At 35.6% G+C, this 11,546-nt stretch overlaps 1 protein-coding gene across 2 annotated transcripts; it reads left to right on the top strand.

Annotated features, from left to right (window-relative positions):
- The first annotated feature begins 1,970 nt into the window (after window positions 1–1,970).
- On the top strand, window positions 1,971–11,511 carry LOC107718607 (centriolar coiled-coil protein of 110 kDa-like). 2 transcript variants are annotated; one of them, XM_016525769.1, is made up of 14 exons: window positions 1,971–2,221; window positions 2,495–2,675; window positions 3,167–3,295; window positions 4,089–5,118; window positions 6,174–6,295; window positions 6,583–6,748; window positions 7,765–7,868; window positions 8,318–8,434; window positions 8,518–8,619; window positions 8,716–8,832; window positions 9,042–9,115; window positions 10,047–10,109; window positions 10,262–10,324; window positions 10,766–11,511. In XM_016525769.1, the coding sequence occupies exons 2-14, from the start codon at window positions 2,529–2,531 to the stop codon at window positions 10,836–10,838; spliced, it is 2,307 nt and encodes a 768-aa protein (XP_016381255.1). In that variant the 5' UTR covers window positions 1,971–2,221; window positions 2,495–2,528; the 3' UTR covers window positions 10,839–11,511. The 2 variants fall into 2 exon arrangements, with proteins under 2 accessions (XP_016381255.1, XP_016381256.1); XM_016525770.1 differs by lacking the exons at window positions 1,971–2,221; window positions 2,495–2,675 and adding an exon at window positions 2,690–2,764 and having other exon boundaries at window positions 10,766–11,509.
- The last annotated feature ends 35 nt before the right edge of the window (window positions 11,512–11,546 follow it).

Here is an 11,546-nt window from a genome sequence, read left to right on the forward strand (position 1 = left end):
ACAACTGTAACCCATTTATTTCTCAAAAAATAAATTATGGACTCCCAAACAATTCTTGAAATGCAGATCTTGCAGTTGGCTCACAGTCTACAAGTGAAACTGTAATGCAAACGTTCACACAGTTTAAAGGTTAAAGTAAACTACAGCAACACAATGAAATGCATGATCAGATATATGGGTCTCTTGGTGATATTGCATGACTTTATTTAGCAACTACTACTCAATATGCTTGCAAGGCCAAACACACGGTGCAACAGCGCCATCTACTGGTCTGACAGCGCACTGCCGCAGTGCACCTCACAATTAAAGATGTTTGAAGGACGAGAGTACGTACAGGGTGGAGTTACCAACGTCAAATTATAGCTTACAATTCAAACTCATTGCTGCTAGAGAACAAATGAGACTTTAAAGCAAACTGCGATATAACGCTGTTATACAATCATTTAAGATCTACTAACAGTGAATTGGCCTTCAAGTGAGGTAGAATTTAAAACTTTATATATTTGAAACTGTGTCAGCCTGTTCACTATTATTTAAAAGTGTCAGATAATCACACCGAATAACAAAATAAGTCAGTTTAATCGCTAATCACTCGCTGTTTCTGTCTTCCTGAGGTACTTCTGCAAACTCACCCAGGCGGCGGCGGCTGTCAAAGTCCACTGCTAAAGTGAGCTAACTTACTACAGTCCTTCAAATACAAACGGTCGACTTATAATGAGCTTGGAAATCGACGACTCAGATGATTTCTGAAAGAAGCGCGTCCAGTTACAGTTCACTGTCTGTCTCTAAATTAATCGAGAGTGAAGTTCAACGGCATCTCCGTTCTCCACCATGATCATCCACACAGACTCAGAGTCTCTGACTGACCAGTGAGTTTGAGCAGCGACTGGCGCGCAGCGAACGCTTGAGTGGAAAACCCCGCCCACAGCAACTGAGGCTCATGACAGTCATTACGCTACTGGAAAGCACATTACTTACCATAATATTATTTGATTTGATTTTTTTTTTTTAGTTATTTTCCTGGTTCTTCGTATATTGTTTATATGATGTATCTTATTGTTGTTGTAATCTGTTTTGAGCTGTAAATGTGTGTATTTGTCTTTATATATGTTCATTAAAAAAATGGAAAAAAAAAAATGATTTGATTTAATATAAATACACACACATACATGAAAAAAATAGTTTGATTTAATATATATATATATATTGGAACACCTCTACTCTTCTGTTATTAACAATTCGTTTACATGCTTGCTTATTTATTTATTTATTTATTTATTTATTTCAGAATTGCCTTTACTGGCCGTTGTTAGATTTTACAGTAAAATTGTTCATTGTGAATATTAAACCCTTCCTTATTTAGCCTTTTAAAACAGTTAGGCCTACATATTTATAAATAGTTTTATTAGTGAGTAATGAGTATAGAAGAAGAAAAAGCATGTAAAAAGTCTTTAATTTGCTGTTAAAACAGTTAAAATCATTTCTTTCATGGTAAATCGATATCACGAGCGAAATACAGATGATAGGTCTGCATTTTTTCCAAGCAAGGTTTAAAAAAAATCATTACTCTGCATTACTATCATTTATTTTTTCAGTTTCCCCAGAAATAACTGCAGAAATTACATTTATTTATTTATTCTGCTACAAACAATGACACCTTGAGTACAAGGAACATCTCCTTATTTTTTTACTTAATTTACTGTATTTAATCATTCATTCATTTAGTCATTATGTCATATATGTATTCTAATTCTATAATTTAATTAAAAACATTGTATCCATATTAGCGGAAGCATCTCGTGAATGTATAGGCCTGCTACAGTAAAGATAATGTGAAAATGAATCTGTACCTAAATGTATCTGGTGTGAAGGAACCTTCCGCTGGTTTTACGTCCAAATGAACTGAGAGAAAGACGGCGAGTGAACGGGGCGGTGCTGATGAAGACCGTGCAGACACAGAGACCCGGGTGAATGACAGATGCACGGTGTAGGATATGAAATCAGTCTTCTGCGTCATGTGGATATACAGTAATCTAGTTTACTAGCTTCGTTATCATTCTCGACGTAAAACGGGCATCTGTACGTCCAATAAACACCAGCACAGCGACGTCGTACAGTGTTACAGTCGCATCTGTGGTAGACGAAAGCCTTTTGTTCATGCACTTTATGTAGTTTTTCTTATTTATTCAAACAGAAGCTCTAGGCTGCATTGCGATAAAAGGTAAGTGCTGATGCTGAGATTTTAACATCTGTGCACGGTTATCTGTTAATAGCAAATACATCTTTACAGATAAAAGAGCAGTGGAATGCGGAGCCATTTATTATCTACAGCTTTGACAGAATAGGCTAGTTTGTTTAAAATATGAATAGCCTATAAAAGCCTGCATTGTTAGCAAACATGACTGCTGCTGTGAAAGCCCAATCTGTAACAGAATAAGAACGACAACGTGCTTCTATTTTAGCCTATATCAAACACTTGTGTTTCAATATTTAGGCTACTCCAGCTGTGAGAGCGCTGTAAAGAAAACATGGACAGCTATGAGGATTTCTGCGCACGCATTCTGTGTGAACTGCAGTCGGAAATGATGCGTGAGAAGAGCTGCAGTACCGCACCTGATCGAGGGGTGGCGCACTCGCTCATCTGCTTTCATGGCAGGCCGTTTTTGTCTCCTGTTGTGAGTACAACACATGATAAGTGATATTTTACAAGACAACAAGGGAGTCAGAAATGTAGTCTGCAATGCTGTAGACTCTCGGGAAAAAGGTACACACACTTTACTTTTGAATTACTAATATGTACCATTTAGGAGGAAGTAATGTACAAAGATGTACCTTTTAGCTTTTGTACCTCAGGGTTCTGCCCCGGTGACAACTTTGTACCTTTTTTCTGAGAGTGTAGTTTTATGAATTATGTCTCATAAAGTTTAATGTTACACAGTGTGACCACAAACATTTTTCATGTAAGGCCTCAGTCAGAATTTTTGACAATTGATTTTCTTTGTGATGATAAACTTTAAACACACGCACAAAAAATATAGTAATGAAACATTATTAATAATAATATTTAAGTTCGATTTGCACATTCAAAATCAGCAGAACATTGTCTCTTATTTTCAATTGTCTAATTATTATTATTATTTATTTTTTTTGTATTGTGTTTTTCCAGCTAAGTGAGAAACAAAGAAGGGAGATGGTTGAATACAGGAAAAGAGCAAAACAAATGGAGGCCGAGAAACAGGTTCAATACAACAAAAAACTCCTCAATCAGATTCAGACCATTCTTTGGACTGATAAGGTAAGACAATTAGTGTTTCTTCAATTATAGGCACTTTTATGTGCTAGGGACTTATTTATTTTTTCAAGTGTTTTGTAACTTTTACCCCTATATGCATATTTTAATGTTTATCCTTTTTTTAATCTATTTTTATCCTTTTATGGTTTTATTGTTTTTAATCCAGATATTAAACATAACATTCCATTATATGCACAGTATATTCACAGTACTGTTTACTGTATTCGATCAAATGCAGATTTGGTGAGAATATATGGACTTCTTTTAAAAACATTAAAAAAATATTTCAAACTTTGTACCATATGTGACCCTGGACCAGTCATGGGGGTCAATTTTTCAAAATTGAGATTTATACATCATCTGAAAGCTGAATAAATAAGCTTTCCATTGATATGTGGTTTGTTAGGATAGGACAATATTTGGCTGAGATACAACTATTTGAAAATCTGGAATCTGAGGGTGCAAAAAAAAATCTAAATATTGAGAAAATAGCCTAATAAAGTTGTCCAAATGAAGTTCTTAGCAATGCACATTACTAATCAAAAATTAAGTTTTGATATACTTACAGTAGGAAATTTACAAAATATCTTTATGGAACATGATTGTGGCATAAAATGATTTTTGACATAAAAGAAAAATCTATAATTTTGACCCATACAATGTATTTTTGGCTATTGCTACAAATATACCCCAGCGACTTAAGACTGGTTTTGTGCTCCAGGGTCACATATATATAGCTTATTTACTATCATTTGTTGCATATTTACTTTCATATCTTGTTGCACTTGCATTATAGGCACCAAAAATATTGGACGTGCCAAAGCTTTCAGAGCAGTGCCTGTCTCCATCAACAAAAACAGACTACAGGAATGGTTTTACAGTACTTGATACTGCAAATCTTACACCTACTGGGGCCACAGAGCCGTACATTTTCTCTAGCAAGCAACCAGTGAGCCCTTCAGCTGAGCTGCCTGCTGTTATGAGAGAAACATCTGCAGAAGAAAAACAAATGCAAGAGGAAATTGAAACAGAAGGAGTTTGTCTGCAGAACCTACTGAAGAAATCACGTGAATTCATCCAAAAAGAGCAAGGTAAACAGGGGTCAAAGGTCATCAGCAACAAAATGGTTGATCCAAGCAGGATACTCTCTGAAAGCCCGTCGGATAAAGAACACGGCAGTTCTCTGGATGGGACTGCATCTGGTTTACCCTTTTATATTTCCTCACCAAACCAAACCTCTCCCAGTAACCTGACAAGCCCAGAACCTGGTGCCAGTTTAAGTGCCAGACCCCACCACGGACGTCCTCGTCCCATTTCTACTGGCAGCATCTTCTTTTCTTTCCCTGAAAACCCCAACCAACTGAACATTACAGCGCACGCAATGCCACAGGAAGTCAAAACAATTGCGACGCAGGAAAGGAAGCTACTCGGAGTGGAAAATGCGAGAATGGGTGGATATGATGATTACTCCGGGTTGAACGAGACCGTGGGACGATTAGAAACATCTCCAGTGGATCCTGAGCTCACAAGCCCTCTGTTTCGAAGGAGATGCCACACGCTGGATAGCCATCTGTCCTCACGTCATCAGAGTCCAGTCATAGACCGGAGCCAGGAGAGAATGCCTCGGTTTATGGCCGGGGTCACTGCGAGAACACCCACTCGACTGTCTCCTCCTTCACCGATGAACAAGACTTTCACACGGGACAGTCCCGTAGCAGCATTTATGGGGTCCGGAATCACCCTGGACTCTCCTTCTTGTGCCAAACTACCTTTTGAGACCGAAAGAAACAGTGTTATTAGCACAGCTCTGAAAGAAAGGAGAACAGGTAAGAACAGAGCAAATGAATGCGCTATTGAAGAACCAAGAACCAAAATGAGTTTCTGTCCCATGACTTCAAAGTTCCTAAAATAACTTTTCATTCTAGCTTTTTAGGAAATAGTCATCATCATAATGCCAAGAACCCCAAAATATGATGATCCCCTTGCAAAGGACCGTCTTCTTAAAATATAGACAATTTTTAGAAAATTAAATAATTGGCATTTATGAGGTCATTCTAATAAGTGAAAACAAATTATTAAAAAATTTATAAAAATATTTCCATACACACTACCATTTAAAAGTCTGGGGTTGGTAAGATTTTAAAATAGTTTTTTACATATTTTGGAAAGAAGTCTCTTATGCTCACCAAGGCTGCATTTATTTGATCAAAAATGCAAATATAAAAACATTAATATTGTGAAATATTAAAATAACCGTTTTCTAGTTAAAATGTTATTTATTCCTGTGATTTTCAGCATCATTACTCCAGTCTTCAGAAATCATTCTAATATGCTGATTTGCTGCTCAAGAAACATTTCTTAGTGTTGAAAACAGTCATTGCTTAATATTTTGTGGAAACGTGATACATTTATAAAGGTTTTAATGAATACGTTCAAACGAACAACATTTATTTGAAATAGAAATCTTTTGTAACATTATAAATATCTCTACTGTCACATTTGATTCATTTAATGTCTCCTTTCTGAAGTATTAATATCTTTCAAAAAATATTGAAATGATCAATAATTTTTTTTTTGTAGAGTGCTTCTATAATAATAATTATAAAAATTGCTTTCTCTGTTTTCCCTTTTCTAAAGAACTCAGAAACCAAAACACTAATATAAATAACCAATAATGTCACATCAAGAACTTATTGAACCATGAAAGGAAGAACCATATAGCAACTCAAGAACCCAATATGGCTACAAATGATTCTTTATTAAAAGAGTTAATCAATGGTACCTCAAAGAACCACTTATGAATGTTAATTTAAGAATAAAGATCAGATTTCCAGCATTCTTTGATAAAGTATCCTCTCAATTGTGTATGTCTTTTCCTAAGATGAGATGCAATGGCAAGTCCACGCTCTAGAAGACATGCAGAGGTCTCTGGAGGACGATTATGTTTTCCGGATGTCGTGTCTGATGGCAGAGCAAGAGAGAGAGCAACTGCACCTCAGTCAGGTCAGCACTGGCTCTGTTCCAAACCTTTGTGAACTGCCACATGTTTACTATCTACGTAGGCAGCTACCTTTCAAGACCGCATCCTAACCCGGTCACTCACATCTGCTATGCATCAACTGGAATAACACACACACAAATATTGGGTGTGAAATATGAATAAATATACTCATAATCAACATTTCTCTGGACGAAAGTTTGACTTGGGTTTGGGCCAGACTGTGCCCTGGGCTTTGATATGCATCATTAAGTGTATTGGATATTCTGACATTAGTTTGTTCCTCACTCAGGAGTCGGAGGAGCGGGTCAGGAGACTGAGGGGTCAGGGTGGTCTGAGTCCTGTAGCGGGCGAGGACGGGTGTGAATTAAGGGCTGATGAACGTTACCCTATACTGAGCCCCATGTGCTCTTTAAGCCCAGGAGACAGATCACCAAGACACCCTGTGCCAACCATTGGTATTATTTCATTATTTCAGCCCATGATTAATGTCTTAAATTTGCTACCACTATGTTTAAATGGACGTTTAGTTGATTTATGGATGTAAATATGTTGGTATATATTAAAAGCATGCTTTTAAGGAATAGTTCAGCCAAAAATGAAGATTCTGTCATCATTTACTCTCCCTCATGTTGTTCCAAGCTCTTTTTTTTCTTTCTTCTGTGGAACACAAGTGGATGAGGGCAGACAATGATGAGCTCCAAAACAACAGAAAAAGACCATAAAAGCATCATAAATATGGTCCATATGACTCATTATCTATATTTCAAGTCTATATAGAAGAGCTCTATAGAAGAGCTTCATGTGAGGAGCTGAAATTTAATTCATTGCATTCGGTGTTGTTATTGTTAACTAAAATTAAATTGTTGAAAAAAAAAAAACATTATAAGGATAAGATAAAAACAATAAAATAAAATAAAATAAAGAAAAATCTTAATTGTAACAAAGCTGAAATAAAATATGGTATTAATATTAAATTAAAAACAAAAGTAAAAATGTAAACGGAAATTAGAAATGCCGCCTTGGCAACTAAATGAAATATTTAAGTTTAAGTACTAAAAATTACTAAAATTTAAACTGAAATAAAAATGAATTAAAGCTATATAGAAATCTATATTTTAAAAAACTAATAAAAATGACAAAGGCACATAACAAACTGTTTGATAAATGTACAGTACAACTAAAATTTCAAATATAAAAATGAAAGCTAATTCAAAATAGGAATACATACTATAATAGTTTATAAATAATGCTAAAAGGACAATGGTTCAACACATTCAATTGAACAAACAAAAATGCAGTCACGTGCAGACTGTATTTAAGATGCTTTTAGTTCTTTTTGGAACTTTTTTGGTGTTTAGATTCTAAAGCAACATGAATTAATGATGGTGTAATTGTCATTTTTGGGTAAACTCTTACTATGGTACATGTACTATGGTATATATGCATACCTGTCTGTATTTTTACGTTTTAGGTTTCCCTTCAACCAGTTTAGATGTGGCATCACCTTCAATACAGACTCCCATTTACATGAGAGGCCTAAATCACAGCACAGCAAAGAGAAACAGGCTGAGTCAGGTTGATTTTTAATGTGCTTTTACAACGGCAAATTAGTCCCTTTATAGTAAAATAAGCTTCAATAAAGAGTATGAGAAAGGTGTATTTAAAGGGGTCATATGATGTTGCTGTGATTTGGTGTAATTAAATGTGTTTATGCGGTTTAAGGTTAAAAAAACACATTATTTTCCACATACTGTACATTATTGTTTCTCCTCTATGCCCCGCCTTTCTGAAACGCGTCGATTTTTACAAAGCTCATCGGTCTGAAAAGCGAGGTGTGCTCTGATTGGCCAGCTATCCAGTGCGTTGTGATTGGCCGAATACCTCATGCGTGTGACGGAAATGTTACGGCCCTTACCATATTGTGATGCTGTGTCCCGCTTCGTCCACGGTGAAAGTCGATCCGGCGATCCACAGCGCAAAGTCCAATTTGATTGGACTCTCACGGTTTATAACTGGTCACGCAGGTTGTAACAGCGGAGCAGCAGAGGGCGCTGTGTCACCTCACTGCTATTGTGAAGGGCTTCCTCATCAGACGACTGCTGAAAACAGAGAAAGTCAAACACCTGTGTCAAACCATACAAGTGAGAACACAATATAGTGCTCACATACATGCTAATTAAAGTCTTACGCGTTCTATCATCCTTACACGTGTGTATTTCCTCAGGACACGCAAGAGTTTATTCGTTCATTCAGCACTGACGCTCCTCAGAGAAACGACTCTCTGTCAGAGCAGGACCTCTCTCTGCAAGAGCGCGTCAGAGCTCAGGTGCCACGTTTGTAATGGTTTGATACTTAAAGAACAGCGTGTGCAGCATCAGAACTGCAACTAAAACCTTCTGTTTTGTGTCCGTTTCTCTTCCAGTTACGAGCGGCCTTGTTTGACGTTCATGATATCTTCTTCACAATGACTCCAGAGGAGCGTCTGTCTCTGCTGCAACAAGACCGAGAGCTGCGCACCGAGAGAAAACTCCGAGAGATGGTAACTATCAGGATAGACCTGCGATTAGGTTTCATGTTTATTGGCTGACTTTCTTTCATTTTGGTCCGTTTTGACCCTTGGCCATTGTTGAAGTGTTTGTTTCCTTCCTATTTTGGAAAAGTACAAAGTCATTTCCATATGAATGTACAGCTGTGCAGGTCAGTGTTTCTTTCCAACACACGTAGCCTACAATTTTATTTGGCTTGCAGGAAAAAGCAAAAAGCCCCAAGGACAAGGTGATTTTGTCTGCTGCTACCCAGAAATCTCTTGATCGAAAGAAAAGGTGAGTGAGCATGATTAAAAATACTTGAATTTGAATTTTATTAGCACAATACTGTTATGTTTTATGCATTTTTTTGTATTATAGACTAATAACTATAAGACTTTTTTTGAGATGCAAATGGTCATGTACAGGGTCCAAAATTAATAATTCAGCTGGCACCAAATAAACAAATTAATGGACAGTTGGATGTTATTTAATTATTTATTTTAAAAAGCTGTTTATAAACGTATTTTTAAAAAGTATATATATATATATTATTATTATTATTTATATTTTCAATTATATTTTTTAAAGTATCATTTTATACACACACAATATATATATATGTATATGTACAGGTGCATCTCAATTTTTGTTTACATAATATATGTGTGTGTACTGTGTATATTGATTATGTATATACAAATACACACACATGCATGTATATTTTTAAGAAAATTAGTTCCATACCACCTCAGCAGTGCCACAAACTGATCACCTCCATGCCATGCCGAGTTGAGGCAGTAATTAAAGCAAAAGGAGACTCTACCAAGTATTGAGTACATGTACATTAAATGAACATACTTTCCAGAAGGCCAACTATTCACTAAAAATGTTTTTTTTATTGGTTTTATTTTATTGGTTTTTGTTAAATGTGAGCCAAAATCATCACAATTAAAAGAACCAAAGACTTAAACTACTTCAGTCTGTGTGCACTGAATTTATTTAATACACGAGTTTCACAATTTGAGTTGAATTACTGAAATAAATGAACTTTTCCACGACATTCTAATTTATTGAGATGCACCTGTATATGTGTGTATATATATATATTTTTTTAAAGAACTACTGCTATTATAATATTACTTATTATAATATTATTTATTTTATTTACTGTTTATTAATACTATGCTAAAATGCTATTTATTTATATGTTCTTGTATCTCATCAGAGTTGGTGAATCTCCAGGTCAGACCAGAAGAGCTCAGAAAACCAAGAGTCCTCCTACAAAAAGGTGAACACAAAAACACTCCAAGAGTTGCAAGAAATCACTTCACAGAAGCAAAAACAGACACTTCACACATTTAGTACTCACTCTGCACCATGTAGTTCATAGTTGCATACAGTTTTCCATCAGTATTTCTGTGTCTGTGTGTTGGGTTGAAGGATCCTGCAGCCCAGTCAGGGCCAGAGCGCTCCCGTTTCAGGCCAGCAGCTCCTCCGCCGTGGGTCAGTTCTTCACATTTTGCTGCCTTTGATCACGCAATCTCCTGCTCCTGCCATTTTCTTTTATGCTGTTGTTGATGGAATTTGAAATTCAACTCCGTCTGTGTTGGACGCTTACAATACTGGAAATGCCACGAAGCCTGCCAGAAGAGTCACCTGACATTTCAAATTGGCTGCTTTTATTTGTAAATGCATTTGGCAGGAACTCATGCAGTCATTTAGTCAAGTGAAGTGTGACATTACTGTATTATATTGCAAAGAATCACTGTGTGGAAATGAAACCTTGTATGTTCTATGGAACGCATTCTACATGTGCAACATCTCAAACTAATAAACTGCATTGAGTTTACATTGAATAATTTGAATTTTCAGATATAATAAACTAACTTTAAATGCAATATTGTATTAGAAAACATTAAAAAAAAAATGTTTTATGTGTTTCAGGAGTTACAAGAAGACTCCAGAGGAGAGAGTTCAGCATTCTGAGAGGCTGAAGAAACAGCATTCACTGGGTTGACCTCATATACAGTTATGAACGGAATATGAAAAATAATATTGTGCTAATCATACTTCTAAAAATACTCCCCTGCTAGCCTGCCACCTCATTAAATGATGACTATTAAATATCATTGATATCTAGTTCTTCCCATTATTCTACTACATACTGCATATGAATATAGAATTAGATATTATTTTGTTTCTTATGGGTTACAAAACCAATTATAATCCACATAGTTATACTAAATTACCCTTGTAGAAATTATTACAAATTCTGTAAATGTGGGACTACCCGTTTTCCAAATAATAGAAGCCTGCATTGACAAAGAGAGAAGTTAATGCTGCTTTAATGCTATAAATTCATATCAAAATGTCAGTAATATTGACAGAATGTGAAATAGTAGCTTAAGAATACATGTCTATGAAGGGTACAGGCATTTCTCCAGAAGTTAATAGATTGTATTTGATCAACTAGCACTTCAACTGAATTTGTGTTTTTTTTTTAATCATAATACTTGACTATTTATAACTAGAATCATATCAGTTGTTTATGAATGTATTTGCTCTTGCCTTGTATACTTAAGAAGTACTTGACGCATTTGTGATAAGAAATGATAAAAGAAACCATGAAATAAACAAATTTATTTAATAAACAATGTGAATTCAGTGAATAAAGACACCAGTTTCAAATAGAAAGGCACATTTCAAACAATTACTTTAAAGAAAA

This window comes from Sinocyclocheilus rhinocerous, unplaced genomic scaffold (genome assembly GCF_001515625.1).
Source record: "Sinocyclocheilus rhinocerous isolate Xijiao unplaced genomic scaffold, SAMN03320098_v1.1 scaffold182, whole genome shotgun sequence".
NCBI lineage: Eukaryota > Metazoa > Chordata > Actinopteri > Cypriniformes > Cyprinidae > Sinocyclocheilus > Sinocyclocheilus rhinocerous.